Source organism: Talpa europaea (genome assembly GCF_964194135.1).
Source record: "Talpa europaea genome assembly, chromosome: 1".
In the NCBI taxonomy this organism is placed as follows: Eukaryota; Metazoa; Chordata; class Mammalia; order Eulipotyphla; family Talpidae; genus Talpa; species Talpa europaea.
The window spans coordinates 33,602,420-33,618,665 of NC_140073.1; the positions used below are offsets into that span (position 1 = coordinate 33,602,420).

The 16,246-nt window shown below is 40.6% G+C and overlaps 1 protein-coding gene across 2 annotated transcripts; it reads left to right on the forward strand.

Annotated features, from left to right (window-relative positions):
- Positions 1–16,008, forward strand: WEE1 (WEE1 G2 checkpoint kinase; the record flags this gene model as incomplete). Of its 2 annotated transcripts, XM_084241209.1 has the most annotated exons (11): positions 1–673; positions 2,097–2,302; positions 2,823–2,883; positions 3,093–3,265; positions 3,734–3,855; positions 7,761–7,907; positions 12,002–12,097; positions 12,433–12,518; positions 13,999–14,169; positions 14,263–14,408; positions 15,855–16,008. In XM_084241209.1, the coding sequence occupies exons 1-11, from the start codon at positions 92–94 to the stop codon at positions 16,006–16,008; spliced, it is 1,944 nt and encodes a 647-aa protein (XP_084097335.1). In that variant the 5' UTR covers positions 1–91. The 2 variants fall into 2 exon arrangements, with proteins under 2 accessions (XP_084097335.1, XP_084097336.1); XM_084241210.1 differs by lacking the exon at positions 7,761–7,907.
- Positions 16,009–16,246: the final 238 nt, after the last annotated feature.

Here is a 16,246-nt window from a genome sequence, read left to right on the forward strand (position 1 = left end):
CGCACGTGGCGGACCCGCCCCCTGGGCCGGCCGGGCCCTGGACTCCGCGGGCCGCGGCTCTCCCGTCCTCCGCCCCGGCCCCAGGGGCGCGATGAGCTTCCTCAGCCGGCAGCAGCCGCCGCCGCCCCGCCGCGCCGGGGCCGCCTGCACCCTGCGGCAGAAGCTCATCTTCTCGCCCTGCAGCGACTGTGAGGAGGAGGAGGAGGAGGAGGAGGAGGAGGGCAGCGGCCACAGCACCGGGGAGGACTCGGCCTTCCAGGAGCCGGACTCGCCGCTGCCGCCCGCGCGCAGCCCCGCGGAGCCCGGGCCCGAGCGCCGCCGCTCGCCCGGCCCGGCGCCCGGCAGCCCCGGGGAGCTGGACGAGGACATGCTGCTGCGGGGCGCCGGCTCGGGCGCGGACGCGGACGCGGCGGGCGGCGGCGCGGAGGGCGACTCGTGGGAGGAGGAGGGCTTCGGCTCCTCGTCGCCCGTCAAGTCGCCGGCCGCCGCCTACTTCCTCGGCAGCTCCTTCTCGCCCGTGCGCTGCGGCGGCCCGGCGGACTCGTCCCCGCGCGGCTGCGGGGCGCGCCGGGCGGGCGAGGGCCCCTGCTCGCCGCTGCCCGACCACCCGGGGACGCCCCCGCACAAGACCTTCCGCAAACTGCGCCTCTTCGACACCCCGCACACCCCCAAGGTGAGAGGGCGCGGGGCCCCGGCGCCCGCAGCCCGCGCCCGCGCCGGCCGAGCCTTTTAAAAAGGCCGCGGCGCTGCCCGGGTTCGGTTACATAACCGCCCGGCCGCGCCCCGCCGGCGCCCCTGCGCCGCCACCGGAGAGCTGGCAGCCCCGCTCTGGGGCCCGGCCCAGGAGTCGTCCGTTAAGATTATGTAACAGAACAATGGGCCTCGTCTGGAACTTCTTCATCTTTCAAAGGGCGCCGGCCAGGTGGGGGATGCCCGGGGCGCGCCGTCGGGGCCGCCCCGAGCGCAGCCCCGCGGGTGGCACCGGTCACCTGGTGGGGGGCGGCCGCGCAGGGGCCGGCCCGGCCACCTGACACCCCCGGGCCCGCGGCCATATGGTGCCTTTTAAACGCTGCGACCGGCCCTGTAATTTGGGCGGCGCACGAGGGACTTTGGTTAACTTTTTTTTTTTTTTTTCCCCTCTTCATGTGCGCATCGCTCGGTGTCTTGTGGCTTTTATGGGGCGGGGGCAGGTTTGCGGTATGCAGGGGAGACGGCTCGTCGACTTGGGAGGGAAGGCTGGTCTAGCTTTTACAGCCTAAAAAAAAAAAGAGGCATTGCTAAGGGGGTAGCATTTAAACCTCTCTCCAGACGTAATAATTGGGTAAGCGATTGTTTACACCTTTGGGTTTGCAGCGCCCGAGGTGGGTGAGCCAAACTCTCACGGTTAGGGACAGTCACTGTTACACACCCGCGCTCAGGTTGTTGCTTCGCCCCGTCTGCTTTCGCACCGCTGAAAATCTGTCTTCAGGACGTGTTCAGTACCTGAGCGGCAAGAGAGAATGCAGATTACCGCTTCCAGAACTTTGGAAGTAAGAGCAGGTGACTTGAAACTAAAGTAATTGACCCAAGACAAATATTTACAAGATTAATATGGAAAAGAGGCCTTTTAAAAGTGAAGCAGTGCTGTCAGTGGTGCACCTCTGGAGACTCCGAGCTTTTGAGCTTTACTGTTAATTAGCCCACTTGCCCAAGGCAACATCCCTCTGGAAGTGAGGGGTGGAGTCTAGTGGAGGTGGCGTTCTAAGCCCAGTTTGCATAGGGGTGGGTGGCCTTTTCTGGGACTCTGACCGCTTTCTGTTTTTAGATCGATTGAAAGGGTCAACTTTTAGCCTCTGGAATTAACTTAATTTTAGTCTTGCATTTACACTCTTTTTGGGTTGAAGACCTATTTAGCGATTTTTTTTTTTTCTTCAGAAAAGATGTTTAGTAAGTGTCCAGCTTCAGACTCCTAAATTAACCGCTGTTTATTTTGCTTGGAAAAAATGCTTATATCTTGTTTTGATCTACATATATGGACATGTGACAAGCTTTCTGAAGGTTAAATTGAGAAGGCTGACTATAGGACTTGGATCCTAAAACCCGTATTTTTCTTCCAGAGTTTGCTCTCCAAAGCTCGAGGACTGGATTCTAGTTCTGTTAAACTCCGAGGTGCTTCTCTGTTCATGGATACAGAAAAATCAGGAAAAAGGGAATTTGATATGCGACAGACTCCTCAAGTGAATATTAATCCTTTTACTCCAGATTCTTTGTTACTTCATTCCTCAGGACAGTGCCGTAGAAGAAAGAGAACATATTGGAATGAGTAAGTTATTTGTTATTCAACAGTTTTCTTCCCTAACCACCCAAGATTGTTTTGATATTCTTACCAAATTTAATTTCAACTGAATGACATGGAAGTTTATGTTCTGAATTTCTTTTTCTATTACTAGCACCTAATTCTCTGGAGAAATTGATGGGAAATAGCCAGCTGTGGTGGAAAAGGAGAGACGTGAGCAAGGAAGGAACAAAAAGCCTAGATAGCTTGTGGGAAATCTGGTGTCAAAAATGAGGCAGGCACACACATTCATTCCTGAGTGTGCACTTTCATCTACAGTAATGCTTCTTTTCTGACTCAAAACAAAAAAAAGACAGTTGATTTAGAAAGGCTTTAATTTTGATATGTGTGTGGTGGCTTATCTCAGCGGGACATTTTTATCAACTGCTCTGTATCTACTGATTACAAAATTAAATACTTCCTGTTTTTATTCATTAAAATTCTACTCTACTGTACACTTCGGTGTATCTGTCCGATATGTTGATGGAAAATACGTGATATTTTTCAGTTCCAGTGAAGACATGGAAGCCAGTGATTATGAATTTGAAGATGAAACAAGACCTGCTAAAGTAAATACCTTTTTGTTTTCTTTTTATTGTTTCTGAAATTTTATTTTCTACCTCTTAACAAGTTGCCATATGTACACGCGAAATAAATATTACAGCATAAGAAAAAATTACAACATTAAATGTAATGATTTTCAATTTCAGTGTTATCCCATGGCAAAAAATTGCTTTCATCTATGTTTTTATATATATGGATATACTTTTTATTACAGAGAATTACAATTACTGAAAGCAATATGAAGTCACGGTATACAACAGAATTTCATGAGCTAGAGAAAATTGGTTCTGGAGAATTTGGTTCTGTTTTTAAGTGTGTGAAGAGGCTGGATGGATGCATTTATGCCATTAAGCGATCAAAAAAGCCATTGGCTGGCTCTGTTGATGAGTATGTATTGAAAATTCTGTCTTTTACTCTTCTCTGTCGTATTACAAGCATTAAGGCCCTATTAGGTGATCAGGGACTGAAATTCTCCGACTTTTGAGAAGTTACAATTACATACTTTTAATTTTGTGCCATCGGTTCTTACTGACCTTGGTAAAATAATATGAGTAGTCTGATTTTGGAGCCTCACATAAGTTTCTTATTTCTGCTAGCATCCTTGAACTCGTAGTAAAATGGCGTTTCATCTTTTTGAGTTCTTGGGCTAACAAGAACCGTCTTTCTAACTGACATTCTTCTTTAGTGGAGGAAGCTTTTGGGAAAATCTGGTATACAGTGTTAACATTCTCTCTTAAGCATATTGTTCAACAGAATGGTAGATATAGAAGTTTCTTTTATAAAGTTTTCAGATAAATTCAGTTTAAATTTCAATAAAAATGATTTACCAGTCTCTTAATCTAAAATTTCTCCTAGGCAGAATGCTTTGAGAGAAGTATATGCTCATGCAGTGCTTGGACAACATTCTCATGTAGTTCGATATTTCTCTGCATGGGCAGAAGATGATCATATGCTTATACAGAACGAATATTGTAATGGTGAGTAATATGATGAGTCCTTTGCAAACTGGTGAGCCCAAGAAAAATGAACACTGACGGAAAACTTGTTTTTATTTGATGTCTTGCTTTAAATCTATCTCTTTTAACTATTATAAACTTATTTATTTTAAGATTTATTTATTTATGTATGCAAGAACTGGGGTACAGGCCAGAGTTGCGGAAGGTGAGAGGATTCACCAGAGGCAGAGTGGGGAACAGAACAGGCAGACTAACTGAAATACACGGCTGAGGGGAGCAGCAGGCAAGGCAGGAGAGGTCTGCTGCGCCATGTGGGTAGCTCCCTGGCCAGCCGGGGCTCAAACTTGTGCTGTAGAGGCTGCAGACATCTTCATAGTGCTGTCTTCAACCCCTTGCGCCACCAGGGAGACCCTCTATTAATTTAAAAACCAGAAGCCTAACATCAGTTTCAAGTGCAAGTGATGCCTACTTGAATGTTAAGACTGAAAATCTCTGCATATTATTTTATGTGTCTTTGCCACTTAAACTTGAGAGGATAGTGACTTTGCCATGTATATTTTAATATTCCTAATATCTAGCAAAGTGTATGTGTGGGCTATTGTAGTTAATAACAGATTCCCTGCTTCTAACCTTCCCTATCCATTTCCTTTTAGGGGATACTAAAACTGACTCATAAAATTATGGTGACTATCCATTGACCTAAATTCTCATTTGTTCAAGACAGCCTATAATCTTGCCTTCTCCCGTCTGTACAACATATTTACCACTAGAACTTTTCTATTAAGTAAGTTATGCTCTTTTAGTTCTCTGGACTGGTCCCGCTTTGCTCTCAAAATAAACGTGTAAGGTTAAATATTGGATCGCCTGTATAGCTTTCAATTCCAGCAAGTTCTTTAAGAACCAATTCATTCTTTGTCTTTTACTAAACCGTGGCCAAAATCCTGGCCTCAATTCTGATCCTTACAGACATCTGTTATTAAATATCCAAATTTGTCTACCTCAGAGATTTCTATTTTGATATGTCTTCTGTGAATATTTTATTAGTTAGAACTTAATGAACTCTTGAGAGGACACAGTGGAGATTTGTTTTCATTGCTTCTCTTTTTTTTCCTTAAGACCAGAACAGTCATTTTATAGTTTGTGAATAATTAAGTGGTATAAGTAGTGGATTTAGGCTTTTCCTATTCAAAAACAGTGAACAAAATAGAATTAAAAAAATCCATTTCTCATATCTAACCGCTCATTGGGCTTTTTGATAGTTCTCTACATTTGAAAGAACAAGTAAATGCCTTGTATGTAGTATTGCTGCTAGTTTGTTTCACGTCTCTTGAAATGTTTCTATTCATATCATCAAAATATTCTTGTAGCTGCCTCCTGTGTCCCATGCACTGTTCTGTTTTTGAACTTTCATTTTTCAGTTTCTGAATTCATTATAATAGAGCTGGATCATGATCTTGTCTTCATTCTTTGTTCCCTTGTTACCATCTCCCTTTTAGTTTTTCTCCCTTTCACCTTGTTTATGTAACTGGTTCTCTTAACAGTATTTCACTAGCAGTCCAGGGGGCACAAATTTGTAACAACCTACCAAATTCGTGGTTGTGTAATTCAAATGAGTTTGAGAAAACTCTTGGCTGGAAAGTGTAGAGGAGTGAGTTGTCTTCCCACCCTTTCAGATTAGAAAGTCATCCCATGATAAAGTTAGATCATCAGATAATCTTTTGGAAACAGTTTATTATTTTGAGCACTGTAATATACTGTAGATTTTTTAAAAACATAGATTTGTGTGAAGCAGAGCTGCTTCTCTATGATTGTTCTACATAGATGAAAGAAATGATTATCCTGATATGTTTGTATGCCTTTCCTTCTTTTGTTTCCCTCTACCACCATATCTACAGAAAGCTTTAAATGTCCTAATAATAGGACTGATCTTCAAATCCTTGTCCAGTTTCACAGGGAGAGGATTCTGTTATCATTCATTTGTGCACTTTGGGTAACTGATATCCTTTATCAGTACTGAGTTTCTATATTATCTCACAAAGTCATTTACATTTTAAACCTTTTGTTTTAGTTTGGTGTTAGACTGCAGTTTCTATCTTCAATTAACAAATGTAGAAAGGGCCTCCTGGTTGCACAAGGAGTTGGGCACAGCACTGTGAGGCTGTCCGCAGCCTCTGCGGCACGAGTTCGATCCCTGGCCTGTCAGGGAGCTACCCACATGGCGCAGCAGACCTCTCCTGTCTTGCCCGCTGCTCCCCTCAGCCGTATATTTCAATTAGTCTGCCTGTTCTGTGCCCCGCTCTGTCTCTGGCGAATCCGCTCACTACCCCTGCACCCCACCCTCCACCTCTGGCCTGTACCCAGTTCTTGTATGCATAAATAAATAAATCCTTTTTAAAAAAAAGTGTAGAAAAATGTTGATGGACAGAAAAAGAGAACCTGATATGTTAGATGAGTGTTTTGCTCTTTTCACTTCTCTTGCTTGCCCTTCCAGCAATGAAGTAGAAGGAACTGACACAGCTAAAGTTGCCAGACCCACTAAAAAGCAACCTTATTTTTTTTTCCTAACTTGATCTAGGACTTGTCTGGTAGTTTTATTGACTTGCTACCTTCTGGAAAATCCTCTTTTTCCCAGAATTCAAGAATTGTGCAGGTTTAAGTATGGAGAACATACTAATCCTAAGATATCCAGGTGTATGATTTATTTTTATTTTTGAAACACTTTTGACATTTTTGTTTTTCAGTTGTGCTCTTATTGTAGGACCTCCTTTCCTGATTAATGTATTGTTAACATTCCTGATGTTATTACCCTGGATTCCTAATTAAGCTTTAGGAGGTTTTTTGCTTGTTTTAAATAACTTATTTCCTCTGAGATAAAATGTAAGCATGTGAAGTTTTGAAAAATAGAAGAAAATTAGCTGGTTGGTTTGATTAAATCTATATAAGCAAGTTATGATCTTACTCATAATAAGAGTAGTAAAATTAAAACTACAGTAAGATACTGGTTTTTACCTATCAAATGTATAGAATGTTGACAAGGGTAGGGGAAAACAATAATGTATTTGTATACATTAATCGTGGACGTATATATTGACACAGTCTTTCCTGGGAGGGGGCAATAGGTACGTATTGCCCACATTTGTCTTCCAAAATCCCACATTCACCTATGGCACATGCTAATAGAGTTTAAGTCTAATCACTAGATGCTGAGTACACTGTTAATTTTTTTGTGGGCTTTAATCAAGTTTTGGCTCTGAAGGTGTGAATGTCAGCCTTAAACTCTTGCAGAAACATGGCAATGACCCTCTCAGCTGTAGAAGTGTATTCTATGTGTAATAAGATAGTGTTATACACTATGCATATGTATATTATAACATTGTATATACCCTTTGACTCAGCAGTTTGTTTCTAGGAGATAGTCTAAATATATGTGAAACCACCAGTGTTCAAAATTATTTGTTAGACATAATATGTAGTAACAAAAGGTTGGAAATTATTTTAAAACACCCTATTAGGAGATTGACTAATTATCACTCAATTATATTATGAAATTCTGTAGAGACAAAAGGGTAGTCTTTGTATATTGGTAAGGAATGATCTAGAATATCATAAAAATACATTTGCATGAAAATGTTAAAAAGAATATGTAAGAAACTGATAATACTGGCTTACTTTGAGAAATTAAATCTGATGGGTTGCTGGAATATATGAATGAGATAGGGACTTTACATTGTATTTTGTACACTTGGTAAGTATATTACCAGCCTATTGACAAAAAATAGAATTTTTATTTTACGAGCAGTTTGAAGGGAATAGATTCTATAAAATGTCACTTTCTTGTTTGAGCCTGGTTATTTAGTAAAAACAGAAGGAAGAAAAGTCAGAATGTTTCAGAAAGAAAAAAATGCTAATTTTCCCATGTTTGTTAGGTGGAAGTCTAGCTGATGCCATAAGTGAAAACTACAGGAGCATGAGTTACTTTACAGAAGTAGAGTTGAAGGATCTCCTTTTGCAAGTTGGCCGGGGCTTGAGGTATATTCACTCAATGTCTTTGGTTCACATGGATATAAAACCTAGTAAGTACCTGGGTTCTTTAGACTTGTTGGGAATAAATTACTTTAATGAAACAATATGAAAACAGAAATCTTCCTCTATTTTTTCACTGTTAGTTTTCAAAGACCTTTGACCAATGTGTCTATATTGTTTTATGAGATTGTAAACTCATTTTTACTAAAAGCTGAAAAAAAATTGCTGCATCTTATGGGAACCACATGGTCTTATGCTGGGACTCTAATGGGGAGTTTGAGAACATGTTTAAAGCCCCTCTTCTGTGCTAGGTCATAGAACCATAATTCTGAATTAATGCTGGTGCTGCTCACATGGTAGCATTTGGAATGAGAAATTTGAAAATGTTTTGAACACTTAAGTGCTTTACACATGTTTCAGTTTATAAAAGAAATAATAAAACTGGATGACTCAGGGGAAAATGATAGATATGCTGATAACTACATAAAGGTTATAAGTGAGTCAAGACTGGAAAATACAGGAATATAGTGGTTTTATTTTTCCCCTTAACTTTGTATATTTGTATATTTGAAATTTTTAATCCTCAAATGCCTTAGTATTTTCAAGTTTTCTACTTAAAACTAAGGGTCTACTATGTCTGAAACTTAACACAAGATCTGAGTGCAGGCAAACCACATAGTTCATATTTACTGCCATCAGTCTAAACCTATCTTTTCCTTTTTGAAAATAAATTTGTAATAAGTTAACATACACATTCTTCTCACAACTAATAGAATTAAATGTGTAAGAGGACTTCAATTCCCATGAATCACATAGTTCCATAGACTGAAAAGCTCATTAAAATCAATTTAAGAACACCTATCCTACAATGTTTATTTATTTTTTTTAAAGATTTATTTATTTATGCATACAAGAGCTGGGGTACAGGCCAGAGGCGCGGGAGGGTGAGAGGATTCACCAGAGACAGAGTGAGGAACAGAACAGGCAGATTGACTGAAACAGACTGCTGAGGGGAGCAGCGGGTGAGTCAGGAAAGGTCTGCTATGCCATGTGAGTCAGCTCCCTGGCTGGGGATTGAACTCGTGCTGTGGAGGCTGCGGACAGCTTCATAGGTTGCATCTTTTTTTTTTTTTAAAGTAAATTTTTTTTTTTTTAATAGAGGCATGTTTTATTTATTTATTTATTTGTTTGTTTGTTTTTTGTTTATACATGCACTGGGTACAGTCAGAAGCACGGAGGGTGAGAGAATTCACCAGAGCCAGAGCAAGGAGCAGAGCAGGCAGAAGGACCGAAGTACACTGCTGAGGGGAGCAGCGGGCGGCAGGAGAGGTCTGCGCGCCATGTGGGACCCTCCTCCGGTGGCCGGGGAGCAGCCGGGGATCGAACCGGCGCCGCAGAGGCCGCGGGCAGCCTCGCAACCCAGCGCTCAACCGCTGCGCCACCGGGGAGGCCCCATAGGTTGCAGCTTAACCCCTTGTGCCACTAGGGAGGCCCCTACAGTGTTTAACTTGAAACCATCGACCTTTTAATTTCCAACTTAAAGGATACATAAGGTTCTCCCCTATATTTAGGATTAAGTTAAATGATGCAAGATACCAACTGGTCAAATCCAGAGGGAAAGACATCTTGCAAGACAAAACTTGTGTTTTTTTTTTTTTAAATAGGGGAGGGGTAATAAAACCTAAAAAGAAAAATGGATGTAACTAGATATAATGCATAGGGTTTTTTTTTTTTAAAGATTTATTTATGCATACAAGAACTGGGGTACAGGACAGAGATGTGGGGGGTGAGAGGACTCACCAGAGACAGAGTGGGGAACAGAACAGACAGACTGACCAAAACACACTGTTGAGGGAAGCAGCGGCGAGGCAAGAGAGGTCTGCTCGCCATGTGGGTTGCTCCCTGGCTGGCCAGGGATCAAACTCATGCTGCAGAGGCTGTGGATTGCTTCATAGGGTGGTGCTTAACCCCTGTGCACCACCAGGGAGGCCCTATAATGAATGGTTTTTGAACTAGATACTATTCTGAACAAATCAACTACTGGCTTGGGCCACCTTGGGAAAATTGTAATATGGTGTCTCTACTATGAGATGAAAATTTACCAATGGAAAAGCAGCAATAGTTGACTTCAAAAGTGATGAGATTTCACTGTACTAAGTTGTTATTAGAGGATTCACTTGCATCCTTTTTTAAACGCCAATATAATTTCAATTCAAATGCCATTTAATTTCTACATATAGTACATTTTCGTATTTTACAGGCGAGAAATAACAACTTTGTACAGCACTTTGTTTTCAAAGCATTTTCACATCTCAGTTTATTCTAACAACCCTTTCAGCAGCACTGGCATTATTTTATAGGTTTAATTACAAAGATTAATAGAAAAATGGGAACTTACTTTTTTTCAGTCTGGCATACCACAGTTTAAAATATTTTTACAACGTATTTATCACTAGTTCTGTAATAAAATTTTGTTTCAATTTACACTAAAATTGTATAAGGCTACATCTTCATTAGTACCAATGTTCCTTCAATTAGAAATCTTATAAGCTCTTTGTAAGCCTCTGAAAGAACATTCTGAGGTTGTTCTGAACCATAATATGTAATCTATTATAGCCATTTTATATAAAAATCAAACCAAAAGCTTTTAGCTAAAAAACAATCTAGCAGGGCCTCCCTGGTGGCACAAGGGGTTAAGCACTGCACTATGAAGCAATCCACAGGCTCTGCAGCATGAGTTCAATCCCTGGCTGGCCAGGGAGAAACCCAAATGGTGAGGCAGACCTCTCCTGTCTCACCCGCTGCTCCCCTCAGCAGTGTGTTTCAGTCTGCCTGTTCTGTTCCCCACTCTGTCTCTGGTGAATCCTCTCAACCCCCCGCATCTCTGGCCTGTACCCCAGCTCTTGTATGCATAAATAAATAAATCTTAAAAAAAAATAGACATTGTAGGATAGGTGTTCTTAAGTTGATTTTAATGAGCTTTTCAGTCTATGGAACTATGTGATTCATGGGAATTGAAGTCCTCTTACACATTTAATTCTATTAGTTGTGAGAAGAATGTGTATGTTAACTTATTACAAATTTATTTTCAAAAAGGAAAAGATAGGTTTAGACTGATGGCAGTAAATATGAACTATATGGTTTGCCTGCACTCAGATCTTGTGTTAAGTTTCAGACATAGTAGACCCTTAAGTTTTAAGTAGAAAACTTGAAAATACTAAGACATTTGAGGATTAAAAATTTCAAATATACAAATTCCACTATAAAATAATTTGTCCTATAAAGTGAAACTAGATGACTCCAGTGAATAGGACATTAAAAAATTCAATACTATATTGATAAAATTATTAAAATGAAATCTATTTAACTTAAAATTTAGGTAATCATGAGCTTGCCTAAATTTGAAGAAAGAATACTGTGTGTGCGGTGGAAATAGTGAACCACAAAGCCACTTTGGGATGTAAAAGCTATATGATAAGATAGACGCACTAGCTAAATGATTTGTTCTTTACACACCAGCCATGCACCATTAGATTAAAACTTGTCCTTTGGCAGCATCACACATTTGCTAATAATTGCCTTTTGTATTGTTTTAAGTAGTAAAAACTGCTAAGGATCAATATGTAATTGACATGGGTCTAATGCAGTGGTTTCCAGGTGTTCAAGGACCAGTGGTAGACCAGATAATGCTTTCCTGGAATAGCCCCATTCCCCATCCCCTGAGATTCGTTGGACTTGGATTTAAGTAAAACATAATCTATATTTTAAAAAACTTTCTGGATGGGGCCTCGCTGGTGGTGTAGGGTTTAAGTCTCAGCGCTATCATGCTGTCGATGCTCTGGCCTGAGTTCGATCCTTGGACGGGGAGCTAACCCACATACGGTACAGCAGACCTCTCCTGTCTCACCCACTGCTCCCCTCAGCAGTGTATTTCAGTAGATCTGCTTGTTCTGCTCCCCACTCTGCTCCGGTGAATCCTCTCACCCCTCCCATCTCTCGCCTACCCCCAGTTCTTCTATGCATTTAAAAACAAACAAACCGAAAAATAATTTTTGGGATGATGATTCTAATGTACAACCTTATTTGTGAATTTTGGTTATACTACTGATTGTTTGTGTGACTTATGTAAATAACTGTTTGACAGGTAATATATTCATATCGCGAACTTCAATCCCAAATGCTGCCTCTGAAGAAGGAGACGAAGATGATTGGGCATCCAACAAAGTTATGTTTAAGATAGGTAAGAAAGCAGCAGCCCCTCTGCCCACCCGTGCGCCTATGAAGGTGCTCCTTGTTGCCAAGTTTTTCTTTGCAGGGCAGCAGCCCTTCTTCCCTCTTGTGATTATGCAGGCCTCTTTCAGTAAATCTGTCTCTTTCAGGGACACTCTTTCTGCCTGCTTATGTTTGTGCAAGTGTCCTTTATTCCTTTCTCCCTTTTTATAATTAACCTGCCCTTTTGGATATTTTTTTTAAAAAAAAGGTTAAGAAAGAATGAACCAGATTATTACCTTAAAATGGGCTGTTTTAACTCTTGACAGTGTTTTTTTTTTTTTTTTTTTTTTTTAATACTGCTAGGTGATCTTGGGCATGTAACAAGGATCTCTAGTCCACAGGTTGAAGAGGGTGATAGCCGTTTTCTGGCAAACGAAGTTTTGCAGGAGGTAACTTTTTTCCTTTAATAATAATCACAAATTGTTTTGTAATACCTATCAGTTGACAGAACAGTAGAAATGCAGATGTATTAAAGTATTAAGCTAATTACTATTAGAGTGGGAATACAAAATAGAAACCTTTTAACTGGGAGTGTTTAGCAAAAGTCAGTAAAGGAAAAGATTTACAGTATTCAACAATGGTGCAGTTTTGATAAAGGCGATGTTCCCCTATACTGCCGATGGACTTTAAAATGGAAGTGTTTTTTGGCGATCAGAATATTAATATCTGTCAACATTTTAAACTTGCATACCCTTTGAATCCCAGAGTTTCACTTCTAGGAATATCCTACAGAAATATTCATATAAGAACAAAATAAGAACAATGTAACTGGGCCTCCCTGGTAGTGCAAGGGTTTAAGATGCAACCTATGAAGCTATGTGCAGCCACTGCAGCATGAGTTCAATCCCCGCACTGGCCAGGGAGCAACCCACACGGTGCAGCAGACCTCTCCTGACTTGCTCATTGCTCCCCTCAGCAGTGCATTTCAGTCAGTCTACCTGTTCTGCTCCCCACTCTGTCTCAGGTGAAGCTCTCACCCCCCCACGTCTCTGGCCTGTATCCAATTCTTATATGCATAAATAAATCTTAAAAAAAAAAAAAGAACAATGTAACTAAGTATTTAGCAATAAGGGAATGATTAAGCAAATTATGGCACATAATTAGCTCTACCATTTCAAAAATTACAATAGTATTTCTTGATAATCATTTTGAGTGAAGGTAGAACAAGTAAGTTAAATGATCCCATTATTCTTCATATATATATATTTTCTTCATATATATATATTTGTCTTTATATGTGTACATTAATATTTTAAATGTGTATGTATTTGTATGTAATTGCCTGAGAGGGACAGGAGTTTCTTCTGAGAATTTAACTGGGCTAATGATAAAGATGAGACATTCACTTTAAGAGATATATTTATAACCCCACACCGCAGTGTCATAGTACTTTGTATTTTAGAAAAGATTTATCCAAGTTTTGTTTTATTTCTGATACACACTAATAGGTCCTAAACAAACTATAATGTATCTTTGGACATTTTAATGTAGTCTGATTTCTTTTTCTTAAATATTTATTTATTTATACAAGCACTGGGTACAGTCAGAAGCGCGGGAGGGTGAGAGAATTCACCAGAGCCAGAGCAGGGAGCAGAGCAGGCAGAAGGACCGAAGTACACTGCTGAGGGGAGCAGCGGGCGGCAGGAGAGGTCTGCGTGCCATGTGGGACCCTCCTCCGGTGGCCATGGAGCAACCAGGGATCGAACCGGCGCTGCAGAGGCTGCTGGCAGCTTCGCAAGCCAGCGCTCAACCGCTGCGCCACCAGGGAGGCCCTAGTCTGATTTCTTAACCTAAATTACTACTGAGTTGTAGTCTTACTTAACTTTGACCATTTTATATTCCCTTAAAATTTTGTTTTAAATTTTACAGAACTATACCCATCTACCAAAAGCGGATATTTTTGCCCTTGCCCTCACAGTGGTATGTGCTGCTGGTGCTGAACCTCTTCCTAGAAATGGAGACCAATGGCATGAAATCAGACAGGGTAGATTACCTCGGATTCCACAAGTGCTATCCCAAGATTTTACAGAGTTGCTAAAAGTATGCATTTTATATGTGAATCACTTTATTGACATGGTTCAATATTTTGTTAAAATTGTACATCTTTACCTTAATTTTACATCTCTTTTTAAGATCATGATTCATCCAGATCCAGAGAGAAGACCTTCAGCAATGGCACTGGTAAAGCATTCAGTATTGCTTTCTGCTTCTAGAAAGAGTGCAGAACAATTACGAATAGAGTTAAATGCTGAAAAATTTAAAAATTCACTTTTGCAGAAGTAAGTGAAGTTTTTTTTTAACTTTTGTATTCTCAACCTTTAATGAGAGATAATGTAAGCTTTTTTTCAGTTAAGGATATAGTGTTTGGACATGTTATACAATTAAAGTTTGAGGACTTCTGCCTTAAATTAGTGTTTGACCTATAGATTTGTGTTGTTTCTAAACTTTGATATTATGGGCTTAAAAATTTTTAAGATTAGTATTTAAGTATGTGCAAGTGGTGATAATCCCCAGTCCTTAAATTGTAACAAAAGCTAGGTAAACCTGTACTGTTTTCCCTTCTCCCCAACTTTTACTATTAAAAAATTATTTTCCTTACAACATTCTGTTCTACTTAATTTTATGATGTTACTCTTGATTATGTTAATAGATGATTCTCATATTTGATCTGAATGACCTTTTGACCTTTTTTGAAAGGTGGTTGGAATGCTAATTCTAATTAATTTCCTTCATTGCTACCATTTTTATTTTAAACTATTAAACTGTCTTGAAATATTGAAAGGTTTATTTGCCACTAGTTTGATAGACATCATAGTACATATAAATACGAAGTAAAATTTTCCTTTCATCTCTTTTTTTTTTAAAGATTTATTTCATTTATGCATATAAGAGCTGGGGTGTAGGCCAGAGATGAGGTGTAGAGGGGGGGAGTGGGGTGTGGAGAGAATTCACCAGAGACAGAATAGGGTGCAGAACAGGCGGATTGACTGAAATACACTGCTGGGGGAAGCAGTGGGCGAGACAGGAAAGGTCTGCTGTGCCATATGTGGGTTAGTTCCCTGGCCAGGGATCAAACTCTTGCTTCAGTGACTGCTGATAGCTTCATAGCGCTGACTTAACTCCTTGTGCCACCAGGGAGGCCCTTCTTTCATCTTTTTTAAATATGGTAGATACTAGATACTTTTCACAATGTGAGTTAGCAGTCTATTTAAAATTTTTTTTTTAAGACTCAAAGTTGGACCTCCCTGGCGGCACAGGGGTTAAGGCCTCAGCATTATCTAACCCCACATGGTGCAGTAAACCTCTCCTGTCTGGCCCACTGCCCACCTCAGCAGTGTATTTCAATAATGCACCTGTTCTGTTCCCCACTCTGTCTCTGAATCCCCTTACCCCCTGCACCTCTGGCCAGCACCCCACTTCTTATATATATAAATAAATTGGCGGGGGGGGGGGAATACCCAAAGTCATTACCAGCATCTTTGTTGTATCCAAACGTATATGCTATTTTAATTCTAAAAGCACAAAATAAAATCACTTTGTAAGTTTTTTGAGCAGAAGCTCAAGTTTCATATTGTAGTTTTCATTTCCTCCATTGCATTCTAGGATAATGATGGCATGCAAAGTTCTCCCAGCTGAAGAGAATAGTTTGTGTTTGAATTCTCAGGATCCCTTCCTAGGATTAATACAGTAGTGAAAAGTCTTGTTTCCTATTTTTATATTTTTAGAGAACTCAAGAAAGCCCAGATGGCAAAGGCTGCAGCTGAGGAAAGAGCACTCTTCACTGACCGGATGGCTACCAGGTCCACCACCCAGAGTAATAGAACATCTCGACTTATTGGAAAGAAAATGAACCGATCTGTCAGCCTTACCATATACTGAACTACTCATTTCCCACCTCCCCCCAAAAAACTGTGACAAGAGGAAGCTAGGTTGAAATCACTGCTACAATCCAGTTTGCGATTACATTCTCAATCGGTGTCAGTAGTTTTACTGAATTACCTTTTTAGGACTTTTATTTGTGAATTACAGTTGAAAGCTGTATTTTGACCATGACTATATCTGGCTATCAATCTATTCTTACCAGTCTCTCTTCTTAGGATGTCAGTCACTGTTGGAT